General features: G+C 38.2%; 3 protein-coding genes across 7 annotated transcripts in view; 1 reads left to right on the top strand and 2 right to left on the bottom strand.

The window, feature by feature from the left end:
• Positions 1-7,199, bottom strand: part of LOC111251587 (uncharacterized) — a 46,421-nt gene extending 39,222 nt beyond the window's left edge. Inside the window, exon 1 of one of the 3 annotated variants that reach the window (XM_022808273.2) lies at positions 6,878-7,199. The gene's annotated coding sequence lies outside the window, so the exon portion shown is untranslated. The other 2 variants (XM_086991676.1, XM_086991674.1) reach the window with 2 other exon arrangements.
• An 8,692-nt stretch (positions 7,200-15,891) lies between these two features.
• Positions 15,892-20,132, bottom strand: LOC111251697 (mediator of RNA polymerase II transcription subunit 9-like). Its single transcript, XM_022808548.2, has 4 exons — positions 19,888-20,132; positions 19,115-19,253; positions 18,554-18,837; positions 15,892-18,040 (listed from the first exon to the last, which is right to left on the bottom strand). The coding sequence occupies exons 1-3, from the start codon at positions 19,971-19,973 to the stop codon at positions 18,565-18,567; spliced, it is 498 nt and encodes a 165-aa protein (XP_022664283.1). The 5' UTR covers positions 19,974-20,132; the 3' UTR covers positions 15,892-18,040; positions 18,554-18,564.
• Positions 20,133-20,154: 22 nt separating this feature from the next.
• Positions 20,155-26,154, top strand: LOC111251696 (uncharacterized). 3 transcript variants are annotated; one of them, XM_022808547.2, is made up of 10 exons: positions 20,158-20,443; positions 21,129-21,276; positions 21,616-21,691; positions 21,854-21,930; positions 22,059-22,230; positions 22,666-22,790; positions 23,097-23,232; positions 23,472-23,708; positions 25,489-25,632; positions 25,800-26,154. In XM_022808547.2, exons 1-10 carry the CDS (start codon positions 20,296-20,298, stop codon positions 25,851-25,853), a joined length of 1,317 nt encoding a protein of 438 aa, XP_022664282.1. In that variant the 5' UTR covers positions 20,158-20,295; the 3' UTR covers positions 25,854-26,154. The 3 variants fall into 3 exon arrangements, 2 of the variants coding, with proteins under 2 accessions (XP_022664281.1, XP_022664282.1); XR_015328752.1 differs by lacking the exon at positions 25,800-26,154 and having other exon boundaries at positions 20,155-20,443; positions 23,472-24,865; positions 25,489-25,627; XM_022808546.2 differs by lacking the exons at positions 25,489-25,632; positions 25,800-26,154 and having other exon boundaries at positions 20,155-20,443; positions 23,472-24,965.
• The last annotated feature ends 957 nt before the right edge of the window (positions 26,155-27,111 follow it).

The raw sequence follows: 27,111 nt of genomic DNA, 5'->3' as shown, positions 1-27,111 counted from the left end.
TAACTGTTTAATAGTTCCATCGACACTGGCTAACTTGAACTGTTAGTCGATCTAGATAATATTGCATATATATATGGACGGCATTGTACCGCAGAGCTTTACAGGAACCTGATAAATGACATCATTCAGAAATTTGCTTCACCTATTTTATGTATGTCTATTTGACTGGATAGAACATCTGTGGACTCAAGCGACCCATGAATCGACGAATTTTATATCTATCGATTTGAAATGTTTGACATTTTCGGAAAAAATTAACTTGATTATCTGCTGCTAATTTGAATATATTAGAGCGGAAATAAAGTATTGTATTATATGGATATTGTCACGTCTTATTTAAATAAATTATAATCATTATTAACTCAAGCAAACAGTATTGGCAGCATGGATGTACTCTAAATGGCTCAATGGTACAATATAATAGACACTTTCGGCGACCGCTGGGAACGACGACATCCGTCGATAGATCATTAATAACAACGCTATGCTGCACTATACAGGACAGATTCGGTGTCTCTATAAAATAACCAGCACTTTATGGTGACTAGCGGATGATGTGATCAGGATTAGGATAATGATAATACTAAGGAGAGAACGTTGTCTCGAGATCAATTGGGCCGTACTCTTTTCTCTTCGTTCGCTTTCTCTGTCGTCCATATCACTGCCGTGAAGCATCTATCGCACTTCGTCCCCCGTTTGCCCGCGTCGTGTACCGTTTGCTTGCTAATAAGTGACATTACTGACGTGGCTGATGATTACGATATATGCATTGCGTAAACATCTATGATGGACTAGTCCCCGTGCAGTATTCATAATCATACGCAGCAAATTCGTCACGTTTCGTGTTTTTATGCACACGAGTAAGCTTTTTCCCTTCAAACCGTGTGTATTTCGCTATGTGATAAAGGGTGGCGCCTGGCGCCGTCACAGCAGCTGCCTCTGATGGTGGTTGTTTTTCCACGAATTAGAAAACTGCTATGGAAAGGAACGAAATACATGTTAGACCGAAGTTACAGATCTCATCGTCGGCGTATGTCGTCGTCTACCTCGCTAGCGAGTTGCAACCGGTAGATATAGCCACCAATCACATTGCGACTAATAATAATGACATGAAAAATGGATCTATATTTTTGCCGTCGTTCCAGGTCTGGTTAGCTGCGCAAAAAGGACCTATTAGGAAGAGTGTGGCAGACTAGGTAGTCATTGTGGGAGGCAAGGGGGCGAGCGGGGCGTTTACGCTCAAGAACTGATATAGTATCTAGCACACGTACATTGAATGTGATTATGGATGAAACATTTCCTTCTTCGTCTCTTGCAATTTAGCCCTTTTCAATCCTTCGAAGGGCCGGTAGCAGTTGCTTAGACTCTATTTTTTTTTACTGTGCATAATTGGCCGATTTTTTCTATGCAAAATGATGTATGTCACTGTAGTAGAGCCGACCAGTCACTATAGATCCGTGTGATCTGTTCAATGCTGACGTTTAGGGCTTATGAAATTCAATAGTTGAAGTAGCAATGAATTTGTTAATAATAGAGTAATAACGATCACGATAAAGCTAAGGCACTTAGTTTTAACTTTAGATATAGATCCACTGTTAGAAATGTCAGCCCCTGAGAGAGCCCCTGTCAAAATTCAACAACGAACGCTACTGATTTATCACCGACTAAGTTTAGTCAGTTGACTTATTTTTTTCGTCTTTTTCTTTTGCTAAATATTATGCTCACTTGCTCTGAATCTGCCTACAGCAGTGCCAGACATATACGCGTACGCAGCTAGAGATGCGAGGCTGTCGGTGTCGATGAAATTTCGGTTGAAAGGACGATGATATAAAGACTAGACATAAAGAGCTCGGTAAACGAGAGTTTTTCTTTTTTCTAATGGCTCCACACACTCCGTAAGTATCCGACATGGAGGCTTGTGGAAAATCTTTGCTGGATTCGCAGATGAATGAATAGGAGTCTACTGCACCCTGCCGGTAATAACGGATGCCCTGATGCAATCGCTGGATAAGTAACCCCGTAAACGTTATTCAGCCATGAAAATATCGCATCTATTATATGCACATTGGTAGTTCCAATGAAGCGGACAATAGCTGGTTATACCTATCTAAATGACGCATTTCGCCTCTTCATCCTCACCCCACCCCACCTATGATTCGGATTCGATTTCTTCTGTCTATAAACATTTTACATTGTATATGTTATGGAATTTTATGTCTATGCTTTCAATATTAGTTTTCATTCCAGCTGATCAGGTACGGTCCAGCAGACGTTGTGGACATATTGTGCTTTTTTCTCTGCTTTTTGATACGTAATACGTAACGAATATTAGCACTTTGGTAACATTTCTATTGTTAGTAATGGCCTCTGAAGGATCAAAACTGATCATATTGATAGTTTTGCTGAGTGCGACATTCAAATACGCCTTTGTTTAAGATTTGAACATTTCTAGCTGCCTGTGTAACCATTGCCAAATAGTTCACTGTCCCAATTCATTTCTATTGCCGAAATTTAGGGCAAATGTCAAGGTGATCTCTCGTGCAGCCACAGCGACAAAATCTAATTAGAAAGAAAAAAAAAAACTTACTTTTTGCGCAAATCGGCCTTGGAGGCACAATCAACCTTGCCAATGAGTTTGAGCCAACTACGAGATATGAAATTGACCATCACAGTCCATGGCTATTTCGGCTTATCGGGCAATATCAAACTGAATAGCCTTTAATTTAACAACGATCTTCTTTTAATTGATTTGTTTCTACATAGCATACAATCCATGTAAAACCATCTGTTAGTTAGACAGACAAAACGATTGATAAACAAACGATGACCGCTAGCAAGGGATGCCGAGACCGTTTATAGAATTCGTAGACAACCCCACAAATGACCCAATCATATCACGTCGCGTTTCAACGAATGTAGATGAATCAACTTGCGCCTTGGGAGATGACATGTTAGCCTATCTATTACGTATTATTAGAATCGTGACTCTACTCCAAGCCCACTGAACTGGTAGCTTAAAACAATCATTATGCTAAATTTAGTGGATATAATTATAGAATATAATTATCCTATAGTCCTTCGGCTTTTAATGGATCCTGTATATCATTAGAGCTATTGATGATTTTGCGGATCCACTCCAGACGCACTGGTCTAGAAATCTTTAGTTTTAGAGATACAGAAATGTAGGACTTGAATCGGGACGATGACAAAGGCCACTAGCGATCTTTGTCATACATAAATACATTATATATATGTCATCATCATAGTCGTTTACCCAAATCAAAAGAGACCGTGTTCAGGTGGCTATCGTCACACCCTGCAACCCATCATTGCTACTGGCGAACGAACTTGCTTATTATATATATATATATATATATATATATATATTAAAAATTAGGGTAAAATCACTTTAGTCGACAAGCTACTAAGTATTTAACTAAAAAAGACAGCGAGCCACTATCGTGGGTGATACAGATACGAAAAATTGTTCACAAGTAAAATGGATATTATTTGTAAATATGTTATATAAGGATTATTTTTAAAGAGTCCACTCAGTTGCAGATACTTTTGATCCCCGTTTTAGATGCCAACTATATTAAGATACACATTAGTTTATACGAGTATCGTCATCATTTATTTACAATGGCATAAAAGTGTCATCTCAGTGCACGGTCTTCGTTGCTGTACGCTACAGTTCTGTGTTAGAGCGCAATAGCATTACGATGGGTGTGCTATGGCAGTTCGGTACCCCCCGCCCCACAGTCCTATCCGGACGGGCAAAGCCATTCGGTTCCTGCGGTGAACGATGTCCTGGCCAACCATGAATATTTAGCCTTCTACTACTGCATATTACCGTTTAACGAACCGTGATTATTTTTAGTATGTAGACAGCTCCTTTGAAATTAACTAAAACCTATTAAGCCTATATATTAAACTCGAACGATGGAGTACATAAAAGTGTTAGATGTATTTTTAAAGTCGAAATAGCAGCTTTAAAACGCAGTGATTTGTATAGTTAAACAAATTCAAGAGAGAAAATCAAGATAATACACCGATGACGACATTGAATCGGGCAAAGCACCCTTTGATACCTACGGGTAATAGTACAACTTGAAGTTTATTATTATTATTATTATTTGAACTACTGAAGCCCTTCTTATATAAACCGGAGATCTCAGCTCTTACACACAAGCTTACACTGAGAATAGCATTAACTTATCGTACCGCAGTGACTCCTGTTATGTAATCGAGGTAAAATTAACGGCGATCACTTATAGCGGAATTTTATATAAATCAGTTGATCAGGTGGGATGTTCTCGGGTACGTTCGGGCCGTAATAAACTGAATATAGGACTTCAGACTGTCAAGCAGTAAATAAAACGGTCCTAAATGAACTGTCTATTGCCAAACGCTAACCTGTTAGTACATCCAATAACAAGTATGGCCTGCAAAAGGGCATTTAATTATAACTGAATGCATATGATACCGTGCAAAGTCGTACATTTTCCAATTCTATTAGATTCTGCCTTAGTATGTTAAATAACTATAAGCGACTTGGTTAAGTTGAAGCTTCTTCCACTTCATTCGGCTACTCTGCAGTATTTATCCTCGAACTTTCTCCCCCTTTTCCAAAATACTACTACAGACTATATATCTCTGTGTGTATTGCTACTGCAAGTCTTTTCGTAGAATGTCCCCGTATGGAGTCTCTCTACCTTGATTATCTAAGTGTTAGTAATATGTTGTGCTTAGAATAGAATACCAGGCAAGATGATGAAAAGGAAGCGATCACCTTTTCTTTCCCACCATTTAAGCTGGCCAGCCAGGCCAGACATCTTAGCCGTATGCCTGTCTGTCCGTGGGCCTCTCGTGTCCGTCGAGACTGACGCTGACGTTGTTCCACTATTGCCGTTCATAGCGATGATACAGCTTAAAATTTTTATAGAAATAATCAACATCGCAGTCCCAGTAGCCATAGTACTTTAGCATATAAAGACATCGTCGTTGTCATGTAATGGAGCATTCGGCCACTTTATTCCACGCCGTACATACCTATGGAAGATCAAGAGTGCTAAATTCGCTTTTTTCTACTTTGTTACGACGCTCGTCGTGTGCGTGTCGTCTGGCAGTCTGTCTATAGTCCCCTCAGCGCCGGTATTCTATTCACCGACCCATGGAATAGGACATAGACACACACATTTGTATACTCGGGGGCTGGGACAGGCAGATACAGTGCGACAACGGGCACCGAGCATCGCTTTGACGGGCGAAAATAAGAGCCCGATATCAGAGAAAGCGACGGCTTCGCAGTAACAGTAGCAGTAGCAGCAGCAGCAGCAGCATTGAAACCGCAGACGAAGGAACATCAAACTCCTGCGATTTGCTACCGAACGCCATTCGAAACGCTGCGTATCGAGGGAGTCTGACTGCCACCAATGGCCAAACGGCCTGACAGTAACTGTGGTCTGCTCTATTAATAATAATAATCATTATTATTATTATTATTATAACGAACGAAAAAATCAAAACTGTTAGTCCAGTCAGCGGACGAGTCAGGCGGCCCATCTCTCGTCACAGCTCCATGGCTCACGCTGCTCCAGGTGGTCTGTGGTGGTAATCGCCATGAAACGTCGGAAAGAAATATATGTGAAAAAAAAAAAAAGAAAGGAAAAAGCGAAAATGAGCTACGCTTATTGATTAATAATGTTCGACGCTTTCACAGTGGACGCGGACGAAGGACAGAGATAGCGGTGTGACGGGGGGACGGACGGGAAACGACGTTTTTGGCTGACGATCCCTTGTTCTAGTTCTTGGCTTAACGTGACTGGAAGAATCAGCTTAACATGAACGCTGAGAAGACTCACTATCTATGCGCATCTTGAATAGTTTATATCATCTGTGCCTTATTTATCGTCTAGGGGCATGACAAACATCGAAGCTTTATTGTTCCGTTAACTTTGAATATCGTCATTGATCAACTATCGTAATTTACTTAGTTAGCGATTGTAGATAAAAATAAAAACATCTTCCTTTGCGAATGCTAAAGACGCTCTTTGAAAGTAGTACCATCACGGATCACCTTTTGCTTCTTAGTAAGACTCTTGTTCCTGTGTCGATAGAATAACGGCCAAATTCGATAGCACCAAGTGACCACGTAACGGTGAAGCAAGGAGCAGTACTGGCGTTCACTTCGCTAATAAATGTGTTTCGTAGAATTATCGTTCTATATTAACTTTTCATAATGTTATTACGACATCGAAACGGAATAAGAACCAGCCAATTATCAAGAGTATTGTCAAGAAACGTTGTCGCATGCTAGAAACCGGCGCTTTTGTTTGTAAGCATATTTAACAGAATAATAACCACAATAGTGGACATCGTACATTCTCTTTGGTAGCCTTATTCGCTATTTTGTTTTTGTTTTTTTTATCGCTCTCATCACATCTTTTCGCCTATTGTTGTCAACGTATTTTCCTTGTTCGATTGTTTTGTTACATAATCTCAACTTGATAAATGAAATATCTTGCGAGTACGCATTATCCTTTAGATGACACATTGCCCACATCTTATCTCAGATAGACAAAAACCATCTGCCTTTATACCAGCCTATAGCATCAGTTACGCGTGATCGTGGCGAGGAAACATAGCACCACCTAAGACCACACAAACTGCGGCAGTCGTAGGTGTCTTTGCTCACACACAGACGTTCATGTAAGGGGTCCTGAGAAAGCTTACATTTTCAACAAGTTCCCATAACTACTAGTTCCTTATATCGTTTGCTGTGGCCGACAGAAAGAGCACATGAAATCCCATTTACTGCTGACGATCCAAGCGTCCAGCAGGACAAGATCTATATAATCAGGGCTGGACACAATACCTGCTAGTGGCGAACGACAGCACAGGGGCAACAAGTCCGTAGTAACTTACGAATAACCTAACTCTTGTATTGTAGTCTTGCAATACACACTCAAATTAGTTCCACTAACATAAACTATGTTGACTATGAGTCATCGGCTCGAAACACCAGCCCACTGTGATAATATACCGTTGTCACCGATATGGTGTATCATTATTGTCTGCGTTTATAAATCGTTGACAGTTCCAGCGACAACAATAATAACATTAAAAAGGCGAGAATATAAAGACGAGGAGAGGTTTGACTGATAAACAGTCATAACAGTATTTGATCACTAGACCGTCTCCCATGTCATGCCTGTTCAAATAGCAGTAGCTGGTAAATAGCACTATGACGCGAATTTCGTTAGAAATACGTAAAAAAAAACAACGAAAGACGTTCAGTAACGGTAGAGCGCAATTGGACACGGTACGATCAAAATCGAAGACGGTTTTAGAACGAGATGAACGCCTGAGCGTTGACTGCAACTATTTTGACTGTTTATTGTAACCGCCAACGTTGGTACCACATAGGATTTTGTTCATTTAATAACGCTACACACTGTAATGATTAGCTATTAGATACTGTGTTATAATTAATGCATCGTCGTTGCTTCTGGTATAAAGTTAAGGAAAATTGATAAAAGCTTCATCGCTACGTGCAAGGGGGCCAACAAGAAAGGAAAATATAGGTCAACACCGTCGAAATGAGCCTGCGTTCAAATGAGACCAGAACAGTTCGATTCATCCATATCTTCATTTTTAATATAAAACATTTACATGACCCTGCGATGATTTCCAATTATAAGAATGATAGAAACTTCGTATACAAACTGAAGCACAATTCAATGCCCAAAACGATATAAGGGTCTGTTAAAATGTGTTAAAACGAATTATATAAATGTGCTGGTGATGTGGTCTTCCTAGCAATTGCGGGTCTTGTTTAGTTTCGAAGATATGTTGTTTGTCAATGCAGAAATCGGCAATGGTATTTCGATGACTTACAGCGATACTTTTTATCGACATAAAATGTAATTCGTAATGTAAAAAATTCAACCGAGTTTCCTCCTAACCATATTTATTACATTATTTATTTTTTTATACTATTTATAGTTTATTTTTTATACTATTTATTATTTAGCCATACCTTACCTTACAGTTAAAGGGAACCGTTCAAGAATTGCATAGAAACTATTAATACTTAAGGTACAAGTTTATTCGAGATAATTCTGTTTTTCTCACATAATAAGCACATAATAATTGATTGTCTATATTTTCATTATAGTTTCGAAGCAATGTAGCAAATAAAACTTAATCGTCGCTTGTGGTCGATACGAGCGGCATAATTACGAATAATTAGATTGCTACATTGTAAATGATTGATGTGATCCTTCTCAGTCCTGAGGAGCAGTTCCTTGCGTACAACTCCAGGCAAGGCAATGTAATCGATGAGCAGACATAAATTGCATCGATAGTTTGTAACTACGTAGGTTTCAATGAAAATCCGCTTTTCCTTTATCGTTGCATCCTCACGAAAAGTCAACAAAGCTACAAAAAACATACAGGCAAAAACATCTACACAGGTCTAGCCCGATTAGCATATGGGCTTACTTGTTGTAGGCGGTACCAAGCAGCATTCATATGCAGCATCGGTATACGGTGTAGAAAGGTCCATGGTAGCGGTTGAAACTGCATCCAAACGTCGTTGAGATGACCCTTGCGTTTATCTTCGGCTAGCCACGTGCTACATTTGCCGGTGGCAATTGTCTAATACGCTCGCTAAATAATAACGATTACTGTTATAATTATTATGGTATGGACGACAGTTACATAAAAGCCGAATGAATAAAAGCAAATTTGTTGGGTTACCGATCGAAGGGGCAGCAGCGCGGCCAGCAGCGGCCGTCTCGTACGATTGTCATCACGTCGTTATGAAGTTACAAAAAACGACTTCATCCACAGGACCAATTTATACCATTGTGGTATTTCGGGACTGTTTACTTGGTTCTTCATTTACGCAATTCATCACAACGATCATCAGTACCTAATTTATGTATCGTGGTATCAAGCGTGCATTGCTACCAGTCTAACAATAACAAGCAGGACCGCTTGTCGGTGGGGGATCCTGATGCTAATGCCAGCTTAAAAATATGGTCATATCAATAGAAAATGTACATGTGAAAGATCATCGTCCACTGAAATGCTACTAGTTCGATTAGGTAAATAGATATATCCATAGTAACTCGAATGACACCTAAAATAAGATCACCGAACTGTAAATTAATAAAAGGAAATATCAGCGTTTCTAAGCGCTACTACTGTAGGCCCGATTCGTTCACGCATAGTTAGATTAGATTTTGCCATATTTAGTGCAAAAATCAATATGGTTTCACTCCTGCAAATTGTAACGCGCTCAGGGAACCTAAATGAATCAAGCGTTGGTCCTAAAGGCTTTCCATTTTCTACACCTATTACGTCACGCTGTAAATATGAAGTTGGATAAATTTCAGGCCGTGAATGTGATGGTAATCAAACGAGACTGCGAGAGTAAGCTAACACTTCGAACTGAGATAGTATGGCAAGTTCATGAAGTTCCAATGTGACTCTTTAAACCTCTTACTTGTATTTCAGTTTAGCTGGCCCTCCAGAGCCCGAGGGTCGAGCGCAAAGAGAACAGAATATGCTAAAGAGCTTTGCAAAATCAATCCCAAGCTTACCCATTGATATAGCGCAACTGGAAAAGCTATGGCTCTATGATTGTGCAATCCCGCTCTCTTCTACCTTATCTCTAGCGATATTCCGGTAGCCAGCCTACCCTGCTGCGTCAGCTAGTTCCAGTTATTAGATACGCAAGTTACTTGATCAGCACGTGACGGACACTCTACAACACCTATTGATCGATTGATTAGTTCGCTTCTATATTACGCTAATTATGTAGACTATCATCGCGATAATTGAAGACTCATTGCTATTATGTGTCGATACATCATTGTCAGCTCTGTAAGTGAAGCTCGGGTTTGCGTTCAAACCGTTCGTCAATTCAAATATACACTAAATCCAAATGTACGCTACCATAGAGTATGAACAAATTATGGAACGAAATGATATAATAAAACGTAAGGTTTGACTTCAGCTGTACTACAAATAACACGACCTCTTGGATAGGATCGTTAAAAAAGAATGCGTATCATATGAAGTTACTACGTCGTACGGTAACTTATTTGTTTCATATTTTTTTACACATATACATTTACATATTTGTTTGTATCGACATAAGAGTACGATGTATAAGGTTCTACGCAAAGCTTGTACATCTTCCGTTTATACGAATTGCAACACATATATTTGGTAGTGTATAAGGCATATTTCTATGTTTTTGGACAGTTTCATCTCATCAAGTTCCAGCTCCAGCGTCGTCATAGGTCGCTCTGCAATGGTGAAGGCCTCCTTTACGACAACGTTCTATAGGCCATTGTTGTCTGTGTAGAAGTGGCGAAATCCGAACATGTTAGCTAGTTCAAGATATTAGCTTGGCCACAATTGATTTCACTTCTTTATTCCTGTGGACGAGTGTGAATGGGCGTATTTTTATATAGGAAAATGCGACTATATGCGACGAAAAAGGCCAAACTGGGCTCCTCAGCAGCTGAAAGGTCTACCTTGTTGATAAAGACTCGATAAATGATACAGGAAATTTAATGCGAGATAAATAAAACATGTACTTACCAGAAGACCATGTACTTAACTAGAGAATGATTCTCGATGTGAGCAGTCGCCGGCCATGTTGGGTGGATTGAAAATCAAGCTCTTAGATTATGTTATCTAAGTTTATAAAGGCCTCTGATTTGATCACATCGGATAAAGCAATTGAATTACTGAGTGCCAACGTTACATTGAAGTTCAGCAACGCGATCAAGGCGGATTTGTTCTTACAAAATGTTGCATTATCGGAAATAATGTTTTATAAATTTGAGCTTATATGTACAATGTGTCCTTCTGTATGTACCTAAAATATTTTAGTATGGCAAATATTTATTATTGTTTTACACAGAAAATAACTTGAGAACCGCGACGCAGCCCTGGTTTCATTTGCCTATCGAATGTAGCCCTTATAAACAACTGCTTTTTCATAACCTATCGAACTAGGTAATATACCGTGCCATTGGAAGCAAACTTAAGGACACCGAGATCTTCGGTTGCGCTCGCAAAAAGCAGTTGAATCTGTGGTATGCCTTCACACTTCGCTATTCGCTATATTTGAAGGTGTAAATTTCATAAGTAATATAAAAAATGCATGTCTAAGTAGTGTACAAGGACGGCTTACCTAATAGAGCCTAAGCTGGAAATACATGATATTACTTACTTAACGGGACAACGATTGTTTATTGCCCGAGTAGACCTTACCGTTCTGGCAGTAAACAGATTCTGTTGCCATAATAAGCTCTACTCTTTTTCTAAATATGCTCCTGCTCTTTCTTAGAACTCTGGAAAATATGCGGTCCAGAACATGTATTCAACGGCGCTTACTTGAATAGGACGCACAGACGTGCCATATTATTTTAATAACCTTTCACATAACGCTTTATATTTGTACTCACCCAAAAACAAAGTTTTTGAATGTAGTCTTCGTCTAGCTGGTGACAGATGTGTTTGTTTTAGAACAAGGTTTGCTAAAAAGCTCAGAGCTCATCTACAGGTGCAACGTTGTCTAACATGCGCTAACTCGTAAAATAGCAACAGTTAAAAAACACCACAGAAATAATACGCGCCTCAGAGTACGAAATTCTGTAGACCGCGAAAGCCACGATTGATTTGATAACGTCTCATATAAGATAAATGCATTTTATTGTTTTAAAAATAATTAAAAACGTAGCATGTAGGCAAGTCCAAAGTTCATGCGGCAGCTAGCTTTTTTTATATGTACCTATTTGAAAAGTTTCGACACGCATCTTTTCTAGAGAGTTTTTTCTGATGGCAGCAATAAATATTTAATATTACGTTCAAGTAAGGGAATACTGGTACCTTTAGACTTGCCGACATTCTGCTTCAAGACGCTACTTATAGAACAAAATTGATGAGCTTAGTTTTAGGCTGTAATCATAAACTGAAAAACTTAAAAATCTAAAAAAGTTTTTGAAAAGGTTAAAATAACTGATCAAAAAGGCCTAAAGAGCATAACAACCTAAACAGGCTAACCATTGTAGCTTACATAGAGACCTCTACCGGACAATCAGCAATTCCGTCTTAAAAACAGATTCTAATACCTGCATAGAAATTTCAGGATCGTCAGAAACGGCTGTTTGTAATTTTCGTATAGGCTTTGAAAGTTATTTTTATTTTATCTAGCACTAAGACATTGGATAATACGTAAAGCCGATCTCCGCTCACAATTTAAAAATAAAAGTCTTGCCACCGCCATGATAACTTTGTGGCTTAGCTTCAACAACAAAATGGGCTTCTTTTTAATACCAAAAAAGTAGCAAACAAGCGCGTGTCCGCTACAATAAATAACCTGCTTATAGATCTGTCTATATACTGAATATATACGTAATATTATTTGGCTATTTTTTCGTGCCTATTATATTCGAGTTAAAAAAGCTACCACATAAATATTACAGCAGTAGCAGCAGCATATTACCAACGCTGCAGCACAATTGACTGTTTTATAAATAGCCTGCGAGCATCTAAATCAACTTTTCCAAGACATTTACTACTTCCGAAAATGCTGTGTCCCGTGCGATACTAATACGTGTCATACGATCCATGCAGAGCGTAAATTATGTAATGTTAGCTAAGAGTAGAGAATATATAATAATAATGGTGGTCAACGTATATATATATATATATATATATATATATATATATATATATATATATATGGTCGTGTCTAGAATAGGATGAGCGGTGTTTTATTAAGTCCGAACAACGAACAGATCGGTGATTCGATTCTTCGGACACAGCGACAAAACAGACTATTCCATGTAAGCAAAATCTATTAAAACGGTAAACAGGAAATGTTGTGTACGGCAGCAATCTATGACTAAGTGGGTGAGTGTTAGGGACACGAGAATGGACTGCACGATCATACACAGATGATAAAAAAAAATGACCAAAAAGAAACATAGGCAGAAAACTGACTAGTACGAATCGAACGTTTTGTACTATTATTATGGCTCTCTTTCGTCAAACGATAACGTTACGATACCCTTTCGTTGAAACCGTCTCATCTCTTTTAACTTGCGACGAAAACGTTAACAATGCTAACGATAATTTTATGCTTATGATCTAATGGGCTCTCTACCTGCAAGGTAGGCCCACTAGCAGCGGCGGCTACAGCAGCTAAAGGCATCAGGCGCAACCATTGTGCCGATAATCGTCGTGGTAATCGCTTGTCGCTCCGGGGGGCTGGGGTGAAATTCACAAAACAGTAACAACGAGCAACGAAATACAACGAAAAAATCGTATTACGTGCAACGAAATCATCAGCGTTTTTTCGCTTACGAATAGTGCGAATGGTACCAGGTTGCTATGTTTGCATTATACACTATATCTATGCCACTGGTACGCTAGCAGTTAGTAGGTGTCAAAAAAAAACGGCCAACGAATAAATGAAAAATACAGATAGAACCGGTGCAGTAATGAAAAAGAGCCTCTTCCTTCGATGTACACGAGGGTGATAGAGGTGTAGCCGAGATGCGAACCATAGACCATGTACAGCAGTAGTTGTAGTAGTCGTAGCCGACAATCGTTGTAGAGTGTTAGTAAAATTAAGGAGAACGGATCATCGCTGCTGTCCACATTGATCTAGAAGGTGTACACTGAATAGAATGGAAGGTTTAACCGCGGTCACTTGTCTCGACCAAGGGAGCACGTTAAGGTTAACCCAATCTTCCAAATCAGCGTGTTCTAAACATTTTACTTGAGAGCTACAGAAAAACAAACTTCAATACCTTCAAAAGACAAAGCGACAAAAATGAGAAGGATAAATGGTCGTTTCAAGTTCGTCAATTGACGTTGTGTTAATTTTCTTGCATTGGTCAGAGGGTCGAAAGAGCGCACTAATGGTCACTATTTCTTTAATAAACTGGGCCGATATAGAAATGATTATAAATTATATGCAGCGTCTGAAAATATCGATATTGAGCATTCGCATCATTAATAAATCGGCATTATTTTATTTGAGATCTACTTCTAAAGAGAAGTAGTGGAATATACAATCAAATTACTTCTATCCTGTCCACAATATTAACTCTATTACAGAAATTCAGGATATAACCTGTACGACCAATAGACTTTTAATGATCATAATTGTCGGACTTGATTAATTCACAGATGCATTGGAGCAACTATTGCCCCCTGATGAATCAGCCCTTACGTCGCTGCGGTTTCTAATGTTCTATTATATCTCACGGTAATGGTCAGGTATATAGCGCTCATTCTTTCGGAACCAGACGTCTATAAATTTGCACATCCATGGCGTTTAGTGTATCTTTCGAAAAAATTCACTGATGCGAACAGGCTTGTATTTTTTAGTATATTAGGTCTTTCCCCACTCCTATCCAGGGGTTTATGACATCCACAGCATAAAGCAGTGAATAAAAAATATCTGAGTACATGCATGAATTAAACATACCAATTACATCCCTGGATAGATTGAAAATCATTTGGCATCGCTTTATAGCAATGTTTGTTAAGCACATAGCAAGACGATGTTGAAGGCTTTGTGGCTATGTATTTAAGAGTCCTTTTCATCCTGTGCTTATTTTGATGGAATATGAAGAAGCGTCCTTGATGAACAGATATAATTAAGAAACGTCTTTATATGCCACTTATTGCACTCTTTTAATTAAATCGCAAATGGTCAATCCATTATTTGTTCAAAAACTGAGATCAGTTTGATTATTGATCAATCCAGTGCTTGTTGAAGAAGGTATAGAAAACGACGGAAGAATTTGATAAATAGAAATAAAATTATATAATAGTAATACCAAGCCATCAACAGAGCCCAGTGGTCCTGCGCGCAAAGCAGTTCTTGCCCTCCTATTGTTCCTAGCCTTCGCTGGCGCGGTGTCGCTTATCACCATGGCCGTAGCTTCTAATTCGAAGACTAATGACTACTAGTATTACCATAACGACCAGTCGATACAAGTGACAGCGTAAAGCTTTCGTCCACCCTCAAATAACAAAGAAATGGCTCAGTCTAAGGAATGCACGAAACATTCAAGATAGCAAGTGGTAAAAAATGAAAAGAAAATCTTCAGTTGCCGGATAGACCGAAGCCCGTTGCCGATGTCATCCAAAAATCGCGTCGAAAACAGTAATAAGGTTCTATCATATGTAAGTGCATCTATGTTGTCAACGTCATGCTTTGGGGAACAGTCCATAGCTAAGTGTATTCATTGCGGACCCAAATCTCTCAAGAATTTTCACTACTTGTTTGTATTGAACGACTGGACACGCAGCGTTGCTAGAGATCTACTAAAGAAAAGATATCGTTAATGTGATTATGGTTGTTGTTGCTATTGTTAAACGTAGACCAGTGTAGTCATTATAACATCCATGATGAGGATTGTGATTGGTGATGGCTGATTATAACCTTTTCGATTTCGAAGCAGAAACAATCTTGTTCTGTTCATACATATATGTTAACATTTTCTTCAACGTGGCAATTCTTCGTAATGAATGATACAATGAATAGCTATATCATTTATGTAGTTTTTACTTTTCATATTATTTCAGGGAATCCTCGATAAGTTTATACATCTTAGTTACCGATGATTTAAAAAAAGTTGGATGGGGACGGCCCACTTTGGTAGCAAGGTTGGCTTCAGAATAAGATCGAATCTATTGAGCACGAAGAGGCACCATACAATTAATTATCCCTAATTGTTATGCTATTAAAATAAAAAAATTAATGCGTCGTTGGAATTGATGCTAGTGTCATCTGTAAGTCACACGTCTACATCTTGTTAGAAATTTTAAATAAAAAAACGTTAATTAGGTGTTTTATTACAATTTTATTTATTTTCAATTGCAAAATTTACAGAATCGTCCGAAGAGTCCCGCATCGACAGATTACTTGATTTAGATTTATGGCGCAATTGACAATATAGAGTTTCTTTCGTGTCCCATACAGTTTATCATATTCATATCCTTTAGATAACATAAATAAAAAGATAACATAAATGTATTCCGAAGCTTTCAAATTTCACTCTGTGTTTTCTGTTTAATACCGAAAAACCATTAAGTCTGGTAAAATTTCTCATTTTTGTTTGGGCAAGCGAATATTACAATGCAATATCGTGGCGAATACCCTAACTATCTATATGGAGTTTTATGCTATCTAAACGGTCGAACAATTCTTTAATTAAGAAAACTTTATTAGGATTAAAAGGTGATAATCTAGCGGCGTAGGCGGAAGTTTTGAGACGCCTTCAAATGAGCATCCAGCTCAAAATCGAGAAAGATGTATGTAACACACAAGTAGCGTCCATAATAAGCGTTGTCCCGGTAAAACGTCGGCTTCCTCAAATGAAGATGACAATTTCTACTCAGTCGTAACGGATCAAGCGTAGTTACGAAAATCAAAACTTCCCCCATGAAGTTAGAAACCATTAATTACCAAAAACGCACACACACGATACGTCTTACCGCGGTTTGTATCGTCGCCTTTCCTTTCGACATATAAACCTACATGTGAAAATTCTAGCTTGAGCGCTCTATATTTTTTTGGACAAGCTCAACGTTTATAGGTAAAAAGATCGCGCTGTAAGCTGATTACCGCGCTTCATTCCTGCTATCTAGAGTTTTTCTCTGGGCGCAAGCTAAGTGGAGTGAAAATAATTCGACGACTTGATCAACAACTCGGAATCGATTAATCAAAGAAGCGGAATAAAATTCTGCTAAAATTTAGAGTACGATAAATTTTTTAGCGCTTCATTTTTCCCGATGCTTTTGAACTTTCAAAACCTTTGCTTCATCGGGAGCTCCTTAAAAATGCGACCTTATGTCAACTTATACTTCTTATGCTTATCCTTCGTCTCGGTCGAGTCCCATAAATGTTTGTAACAAAGGGCCACTGCTAGTCTGCATACTCAAAAATAATACCTTTATTTTCCGATTTGAGATATTAGCGGAAAAAATATTTCCCATCAAAATAGACAACTCTTTTGTATTGTGAAAGAAAAAAAATAGATTTGTGCTAGGAAACAATTATAGATGGGTCTTTACCTATATTTTGATCCTCTGTTCTCTCATGTTTAAAACATTAGACGAGTAATTTAGTCGCATCGTTTTCTCAAGTCTTTGTCAGTCTCATCATATCCAAAAAAGTACCCGAGAGGTTTAATGATTATGCTACCCACGCCAGTATCCATGAATTAACCGCATAGCTACAACTTGAAGCAAAAGAAGCTTTCCTATTAAATAATTTTCTTAGTCTGAAGTCATCTTTTATTTAAACTCATTATTCATATATTGCCAATATCTGTTTGAATTTAATGAGAAGTGGGAATGGCTACAATGCAGCGTAATTCATTATGTACAGGATTACGTTGTAGACAAACGTCTATCAATAGCTTGTTAATTCTCGACGCTGCGGCTTTTTATCGCACCTTAAGTTCGTAATATAAGGATATCAAGATACGTCATTTGAGAGGTTCGCTTTACAAAGCCACTAGCTAATGATGAAAATCTTCGTCTCACTATATAGTTGACAGCCTCTGGTCCGCCAAGCTCCGAAATATTACCCAGCCTACCCTCTGAAATACACTCAAAACAAACGATTGTACTTTTTTGCAATGGCACTACCTAGCCCTCATTCACAGCACATTGAGAGCTTTTCGCCGTGTAATGTATGTGTTCGCCAGACATCAACGTTGTCTCTCGTTATCTTTTTCTACACCGCAATGGTAAGCAGGTGCGATCTCTTACGAATGCTAGGAACTAATGACCAGGAGAAAAAATGCACTTCGAAAACCCCAGCAATATAGTTGCTCCAACTCGTTTGATTTTCTGGAAGCCACGGTACTGCTTAGTCCGTTGCAGAGCTTCGTAAGAAGTCTGCAACCTATGGCGATAACAGCTGCTGAAAATGATACTTGAGTTGCACAGCAACCGTGACATGGAGGTATTTCCATAGGAAAGCCTAAAATTAGAAAAATGCAGAAATACAAAGCTATTAAAGCTTGTAAACAGAACTAGAAAACTTCGTAGCTTACTGCTAGAACTCTCTTATGATAGACAGAAATTATAAGCTGTTCGTTGTATTGCCATTCTTCATTCTGCACCCATTTTTCTCCATAAGGTTACATAATTCCTTCGTTGAAGATATAAGGTATTTATCTGTCTAAGGCTGCCTTCGTTCTCTCAAATAAATTGACAATGGCAGTCGTAGAAAGTGTTTGTATCTGCTTTTGTCGACAATATTTCCCAAAGCAGACGAGGCAGGATGTTCAAGTACGAAATTCGCAATGGATTGTCGCTTATTCTCTCATCTGTCTAAAAATATTTGCTGATTTTGTTGTCGTTACTTAAAGAGAAAATGTTCGACAAATGGCGTTTTACCCTATAAACAAGAAATATACGTGTAGCGCAGTAACACTGAATTTTAACTTTCGTACAGTTAACCTAAGTGCGATGCGATAACAGAAGTACTAACCGTTTCGATCCCTACAGCAGTTGATTGCTTCCGACAGCGCTATTTTGCTGTGGGAGCATTCCAGGATCCGGTGTTCCCTGACCATTACTTCCTGCAGGATCTCTATGACTGCTAATATGATCAGCGTCTCCATTAAGAAGTCCGTTGCTCCCCGGAGCCCCTCCCGAAGCTTGAGACCCTTGACTTCCCGTTTGCTGACCATTTCCGCCACCTTCCGGAAGTTCGAATAGTCCGCACATATGTTTATACGTTGACAGAAGTCGACGCTTTGCTACAAGTTTACTCTGCAAACACAACAGGGAGGTTCAGTCATTCAATAAGTACGACATCAGTTCGATACAGCCACTACGGATCAAGTTTATGACCCGTCAACTAAAAAATGAAAATTCGAAGTACATTTAAAAAATGAAATGAGTATAAAAAATAGGCGTGTCTTGAAAAGCAGCGTAACTTTTTACAAATATCGTATTTTAATAGGCGTTAGCTATGTAAAATTCTGCTTCGTAAACGTTAGCAAATTATGCACCATATTTCATAGGTGGCAATGTTTGTATTTAAGACCTGAAGGAGTTCGGCTTTTTCAAGCTGTTCGTCGGGTGAAAGATCCGTTCCTTTGAGGCTTTGCACCAAGCTCCGAGCGCTCTCTAACCGTCCCCGTAGTTGGCTAACTTTGTCGTCAACACCTCCATCTCGTTCTACACTATTTGACGCATTTGCAGAACACAAACAAACAGAATACGAAACGAATATCGTTTATTCAAAAATATAGTTCAATAAGCTACTGAACAAAGTTACCATATCCGTTCACGTCTAAGCGAAGTGAAAGAAACACAAACAAGTTACCAGTTGGCGTAGGCCGAAAAGTCACTGTAGTCACACATTAGCACAGATGCGTATTTACACGTATTTATTTTTCAAGCTTTTGGTCGTGTTATTATAGTGACAGGTAGATATGATTCAAGGGTTGTTGTCCATATATTTATGGTTCAGAGCAAAATTAAAAGTCATAATCTTATAATTACCGTTATAATTTACTATAAGTGATAGCATTACTTAATGAAAACTTAACGCGTGTTTTCATTAAAGGCGTCTTGGTTAACTTTGTATAGACCTGAAATCTCTCTTCCTTAATGTAAGTCAAAGTGACTCTAGGTTCCTGAAGAACTCAGCGACCTCTTAATGTAAAATGAATTATACTATTAGATTCACGTCCCGCTGTCCATGTCTTGAAATTACCTATAATAACCAATATTTATTGGTTATCATAGGTATTGTCAGCATATTTTATGTCAAATTTTTTATACTATCAAGATTCCACCCCTGTGTTAACCTACCCCTTTATAATGTCATACACAGCGTGTAAAATGCCTTCACTAGTGTCCTCGAGAACAGCAATCGGATCCTCGTTCACTACTGACATTTTTTGAGTAAACGCCAACTCGTATGCACACAATCCTCAGACGTTTAGGTATATCAACAAAAACACTGAGTTCTCTTTGGCTATGATAAAGTACGCCGGCATTCGAAAGAGTACAATTTGTTAGGCGCCGCCATATCTATACCCGACAATAACAAAAACAACCTTCACTAATCGAATAAAACCGCATTAGCCCTTTACAGCAAATGGGCATATGAACATATACGACATAAAATCAGTCCTTTGTGCATGTAGTTCATTGATCTGAAGCTTCAGATTTCAGACGACGAATGGCTAAACTGTGACTCGTGCCAACGAACCTTCTATGCAGGCTTCTTTGTCACTATCTATTCTACATTTTAAATTTCAGCTGCGGTACCGTTCCCGCGCTAGAAGACACACGAACTGTGTGGACAATTTTGTGAAAATGGTGAAAAGTAAGAACGTCCTGGCTGAAAAAGCCACCTCAAACAGTGAGTTTTATTACAGTAATAGTATTTGCCTTAAATGGCCTAAAGCGCAAAGGTGCCGATTTTCATGGATATGATCTACATTGTCGTCTATTAAATCATCGTTCAATTTTAATATATGGCTGTACATCACGAATTCATACGCGTCAAAATTGCGCCTATCTTTTGACGAGAGTTGGCCTTGCCTGTGCAGGATCAGCTCACGTCCCAATAAAAACTTTAAACTAAGTCAAGTTTATATTGGATTTCAATAAGGGCACAGAGTTTATACATTTGCTTCTTATTTTCACTTTTTAAGTATTTGGAGATTGGTTGAAGTCACCAGCCTATATTGCTATCGCCAAGTACTTAAGACTTTCAATTAATACTTAAAACGAAATTAGCAACACTAAACTTTGAAGGTGAAGACTGCAATTTGTCTGGAAACCGACCGCGTCATAAACGTTTTTTGCAAATTCCGTTATCTCTCTGTGATTGTGTAGAGCTTCGTACCAATATACTTTTAAAACTGTGCATTTCTATTGACATTTTAGTAGCAAAATATGACAAGCTTCGACATGGAGAGCTTACAAACAAGCGTTTTAAAATATAGAGGCAACTGGAACTGCTTATTTCGAATCCAATGGTACCTAAAGATACCTAGATCGAATCGATACGGCGGTTATGATATTTAGCGTGCATTTTTCAGTTACTGACAGCGCCCTTAAACGATCTGCTTTCCAACGTCGCAAACAATATGGAGCTCAGCTTAAAAAGTCCGGCGTTGTTTCTAAAACGGTTAAGGAAAACATCGGAACAGCCAGTAAAAAAACAAATGCCAACGATACTAAAAAAACGTAGGTTTATATGAGCGGATCAATTTACTTTCACTCTGAAAAGAAGTTTCTTATGTATGACATACTCATAGCTGATTATTTTGTTTGATCTAGTGGACAGCTAGATATTTCTAATATCGTTGAAAATCTTCAACAAGAAATGTTAATAACTCTTATATTACCCCAGATACTAATGAGCCATTTGTTTTTTCTACGAACATTCCTCTAAAGTATACGTTTGTACTCATCTATGAAAAATGTGTAGAAACTATTTTAAGCATATTCGCAGTCGTAGGTTTCATGACATTCAAACAACTTCTGTATTTTCAAAAATAATCTAACGTTTTTATTTTTTTTTAGGTCCACTGCATCCAACACGATCCGACGGAACTCCAAAGCTTTTTCAAGCAAACCTAGTAATCTACCTAAATTTAAGGTTTGCATATTATAAATTATTAATTAGCTTATATAATTGTATTAAAAGAAGGTACCTGTATACAGAATAATAACAGTGGCTACGTAACATTTAAAAGGTAGCAGCAGATAGTAAAGATAATATATTAGTTCTGTTTTTTTTTCTTTTTTTTTAATCGTTCAGTCATCCGTTTCGCGCGAAGAGATGGAAGAACTCGGCTGTCTACCTGTTGGCATCCTGTTCAGTGGCTCCGGAATGAGGTCAGTTCACTATTCACTACAAACTGTACCGGACAATGATGAATAGCTCATCGTTCTTTTTTTTTTCTTCATAAAAGCAAAAAAGCTAGTTCGCAAGGAGTTACTCAAACTACATTTTTGTGCTTTAGAAATCGAAAGGCAACGCTATCGTTTTCCCCTCACACAAAAGCATTTGAACGGACTCCGATTCGTGGAACTCCAATTAGAGGAATGAGTCTAACTGGACAACAGAAGACGGAACGGGTCGCCGAAGTCCTGGCCACTCTGCAGCGGCTTGAAGAGGCGCTTAAAAATGAAACTGTATGATAAAAGGCAACAAAGAACTTTGTATAATCATAGACATGATAATCAGATCTATAGTCTTATATCTCTGCAGTATTGACAGTCTATAAGTACTAAAATGTTAGGTTATTATGTAACAAGTTCGATTGTCTTATGTTATTTGATCTGAAAATCGAAGATCTGTTAATTGTAGTTATTGTTATTGTCAATATTCGCGAACGTTATAGGCACGTGTCAGTGTTGAGAAATTAACTAGCAGTCAATAATATATTATGTACTGCTCAAGGCTTATGTTACAAAATTAGTAGACAAATAATCTTTTTTTTTAATGATGAATTCGGATATATTCAGCTTTAATAGAAATATCGTATTAGGAGAGGAATCATCGTATCTTTTAAAACTTTTCACTCAATTAGTAGCGAAGAGAAACTAATTTTATCGCAATAATTGCAGGCAACATGTGCGGAAGTTCTAACAGACCTAAAAGGCTTAGAACTCGGTCGTCGATCAACTGTTAGCGACATCGCAGAGTTCTGGATGCTGAAGACGCAGCTGCTTTCTGAGTCAGGTGATCGCAAGTACGTACCCTCATCCCATGCTTGCATCGTATAAAATGCTTACGTGTAGGCGCCATTGACGACTAAAAGTCGCTTATTGTGATGCATATTTCGACAGCTTTAATAACGTCTTTCAGTAAAGCTAAGAAGAAGCTGCAGAGGTTTTAATCACTTCTAGTTGATTGGCAATTCGCTATGTGAGTACGTAAAATAGTTGGGTATTAATACTAGTTGTACGAACTAGCTACTAACTGACAGAACGTCTACCATTAAATGGAGTATATAATAGATATACTAGCAGATAACGTCGTTTACTTTTTCCATAAGGGAAGCGATTTTGGCAGCAGTACAAGCAATCTTCACAACCAAGCATAAGAAGGCCAAGGCTGAACTCGCTCGAGAAATCAATACAATGCTTGCTGTTGAAGTGGCGACCGGCGATTCCGACGGCGAAGAGGGTCAGGTAAAAAAAAAAATGGTCGCTCTATGCATATATACTAAATCATCTGTAGCCAGCCAAACCATTAGTTAACTAGTGATTTCTCAAGCTTTTGTCGTTTTATAACTTCGGGGGGTTTATCATCAAATCATGCTATCAAGGTATCAGTGGGTTTGTAAATAGGCTTTAATTTTATTTGAATCGAATTACTTTGAAGCAAAGACATAAACATGGGATGTATTTGTTCCGCTTGTTATTTTTAGGAACTGGAAGAAGACACGGTGGCAAATAGGGAAAGTAATAGTGCAGAATCAGTGAAAAACCTCTTCCCGACTGAGCACTCAAAGGACCAGGAGAAGGTGTTTGTCGCACCCGATAAAACGAACAGCATTGAGGACAGCCATTTAATGCTAAAGAATAGTCAGCCAAAACGTTCCGAAACGCCAGCCGCGTCGCCAGAGCATCTTTACACGCCGCCGGATGTGAAGACCACACCAATGGTACGAACCAACCAGAGCGACTGTGGTAATGGAACCTTTATTCATGACGAACAGTTCATGGATCATTCTTGCCACACCAACCAACTGCAAAAAAAGCAGGACGAGGATTTTCTCGTAAGCGCTGCGACTGAGGCTGGTTATGACTCCCAAAACAGAGTCACTCCAGCTCTAATGCAAGTTGATTATAATCGTGACTACGACTGTGGGAACCATATAGTTTTTCTTAATTCTGCTGAAAATAGAATGGTACAACGTGCCCGCTTGTCTTCTAATACGCAAGGGTTTAACAACCTAAGGGAACCTCCTGTACCAGATGCCGAGGGTGAGGCAGGAACATCAACGCACAACGAAATGGAGGCCCGTTCTGTGCAAGCAGCCCTGGGCACCACAGTCCATACTATTCTTTATGTGGTTGCCATAATTAATATTGCCCTTGGTTATCTATTTTCAACCCAGACTTGAATTATCGTATTACAGCTAAGGTCTTATATTTAGGATCTTATCATTCGTCTTTACGTAGATAAAAGGACATGTAAGGGGTATAGTGAATATGAGCTGGACTGTATTAGACAAACTACAGGATTCGGAGACGTCTTTTGTTAAAATGATACTACATTTATTATCTTTTTACATTTTTTAGTATCAAAACTACACTGATATTCTATCATGTGTATTGACATTTAATTAAAGAAATCGCTTATTTCACAAGTCAACTTCATTGGTCCCAAAACGCAGATATTGCAGCAAACAGAGGTTACTTTAAAAAACAAGACTTAAGCAAATGGAGTAATCAGTGTCGAACTATATCTCAGTTAACTGTTATGTTTCTTATTTAGCTGTATAACCGTCGGGTGACTTTGTACTTCTTGAAATCTCTCGCTTGAAAGACCGCCATTTGTTCACAATGACATGAAACTGCTAAGTGGAAGTGACGGCACGGAAAAACACTGTTAGCGCAGATGCACACGTTCCGAGTATATCGAATGTTTTTTTTCTTCATAAACAACTTGAGGTATATATATACATGTAAAAAAGATGCGAACGCTAGGTAGATCCTAAATCTGGTTTTATATATTGTGGTAAACGTACCGCGTTGTCGTACATGATCACATGGGCTTCAATGTTCCATGGGAATAAAAGCTACACGCTTTATAGAGGTGCATCCATGAACATTGCAAAGCTAAAATGTAACAAAGCAATATCAACTCTTTGTAAGAAGCACGTCTCAATATAAAATGTCTATTGTAATTGCGTATATTTAACTGTGTATTGCATTCAACCGGTCTGCTGTTGCGCCAGTGGTAACTAAATTAGATGTTGTAGTACATACTCATTTTGCTCAGATCATAAACTAACTTGTATTACAAGTTCTTCAAAACTTTTCTAATGACAGGTGAATTTTTACATTTATGAGAATCTAGCCAATACTTAGACAAAACCATTGTGGCTATCAATTTATCTATGCCAGTAAGATTTTGTATCGTTGAATAATTATAATTTAGCATAAGGACGATAAAAAAAAAGTCGGTTGTGATGAATTGCCCGATCCAGGGTAACCTTGCTGAGAATTTTTAGAACGTCTAACAAATGACCTAGATCGAACACGTCAACTACAATTTACCTATGCAGATACTTAACTATTGCGGAAATAACGGATTGACTCAGTGAACTTATTATCATATTCTGCTACTTTGAACATGCTCTGTTTAGAAATATGCTTATAATTTACTTCACTTTGGCTGAATGCCAATTATCGTTTTGTTTTTTCGGACGGGCGCAGGTACCAGCACGGTCGGGTAGTGCTGTTAAATCCTTACGATTCACACCACTCATTGCCAGCGCCCAACGTCTGTCGATGGACTCGACCCGCCTGAAGAGGCTTCGAATCGGCATGGACTCGGCGCAAAAGAAAGATCCGGAAAAGGTTTTTTTTTTTAATCTTCTTTCTTTCAATATCATTTTTCCTTTTGTAGATATAATGCATGTTTTGTGTATGCGTTCTTCGGGTCTCGTTTTGGCTACAGTTTTATTCGAGAAAAGTAAAGCCATCTAGCTTGTCATTTTTCAAACAAATGGTTTTATGGTCTTCAGGCGACGCCGCAGCGTCGATCACGGCGTATTCGCTCGTTGCAACCGCAGATTTAAGACGAATGAAGGAACAAGAAGAAAAGTCAGAGCCGCGGCTGGATGTATTAGATGATGCAAGCCGGTTGCTTGTATCTATCTAGAAAAATGATAAATTCTATCTAATGAAGTTGTGTTGTTGAAGCATATGAGAATAAGCTTTTATTGAGACAAAGTGAAGTATAAAGTGTGCACTAATATTAATTATTTATCAATTAAGCACAACCAGTGGTCAACGCCAGCTATAGCAGGAGTTCTACATTTTACGAAAAACGATCGTATGCCAGTTTGATAATAAAGGGCGTAGTGAGTAATGTAAGAATATAGTTGTCTTTATTCATCAATTTCTAGATAAATAATTTACTATGGAATACTCATAGCAATAGTAGCAACAATACCTAAGAGAAACCCATTATATATATATATATATATATATGCTGATGTTTTTTATATTGGCAAGAACAGCTCGATAAGAAGATAAGTTGGTAACATTTTATTGTTCTCATTATGATCAAACCTACTTTTTTGTACAAGCCAAAACGAAAAACTTCTAAAGGAAATACACCACATAGATTCAGCAATTCCACCAAAAAACGTACAATTGTCCCTGTATTATCCTGATCTAACGTGTCGTAATACATTGCGTTTAATTCGACTTGATCAGGCATCAATGAGGATGTGTTAAGCATAAGAGTTTACCGAAAAAATGGACAATAGTTCAACATGAACTATTGTCCATTTTAGTTCTTGAGCGCGATGTTTTTGCCGAAAGAGGAAATTCCTCACTTCAAGAGTGGCCAGGGAACTTGTTTTCAAAGTTATTCGACTGAACTGAAGTTTGTCGTAGCGTTATATTATATTTATTTAGGGTAGGATTTTCTGTTTTGGTCGCACATCTGTGGTCTTTTGCGTAATGTACTTTAAAATTTCCTGCCGTAAATATATAGTGGTAAATATTGAATAATCACACAATAACCTAGTCATCATTGTTAATACATATTGCATGTATTCGCGCGTTAATTAGCCAATGTGAAAATAATTAATTAGTGAAGTAATTCCATAGTGTATTGTTCACTTTCAAAAGCAAATGCTAATACCAGAAAAGATAACCGTAGCATTAGCGGTTCTGATGCAAAATTCATACTTAGTTTCCTAAAATAAACCGAATCCGCTTTATAGATGAATAAACATTGTTCCATTGCACTGTTTGATCATTTATTTTCTACCACATCGCCATTCTATAGTAAAAAATAATTTGGGGATATAAGCTTCTATGCGG

This window comes from Varroa destructor, unplaced genomic scaffold (genome assembly GCF_002443255.2).
Source record: "Varroa destructor unplaced genomic scaffold, Vdes_3.0 BEIS01000005.1, whole genome shotgun sequence".
In the NCBI taxonomy this organism is placed as follows: domain Eukaryota; kingdom Metazoa; phylum Arthropoda; class Arachnida; order Mesostigmata; family Varroidae; genus Varroa; species Varroa destructor.
This window is presented reverse-complemented; position numbering and strand designations above follow the sequence as displayed.

What these genes read in the sequence shown, in the direction of transcription:
- LOC111251697 (XM_022808548.2), bottom strand. Translation starts at nt 19,973, where the DNA reads ATGTCAGTAGTGAACGAGGATCCGATTGCTGTTCTCGAGGACACTAGT. An exon ending in GTGTATGACATTATAAAGGG is followed by an intron (nt 19,254 to 19,887) that starts GTAGGTTAACAC and finishes TGCGTCAAATAG; the next exon opens with TGTAGAACGAGATGGAGGTG. An exon ending in AAAAAGCCGAACTCCTTCAG is followed by an intron (nt 18,838 to 19,114) that starts GTCTTAAATACA and finishes TTGTGTTTGCAG; the next exon opens with AGTAAACTTGTAGCAAAGCG.
- LOC111251696 (XM_022808546.2), top strand. Translation starts at nt 20,296, where the DNA reads ATGCAGGCTTCTTTGTCACTATCTATTCTACATTTTAAATTTCAGCTG. An exon ending in TTCAGTGGCTCCGGAATGAG is followed by an intron (nt 21,931 to 22,058) that starts GTCAGTTCACTA and finishes TTTGTGCTTTAG; the next exon opens with AAATCGAAAGGCAACGCTAT. An exon ending in TCTGAGTCAGGTGATCGCAA is followed by an intron (nt 22,791 to 23,096) that starts GTACGTACCCTC and finishes TTTTTCCATAAG; the next exon opens with GGAAGCGATTTTGGCAGCAG.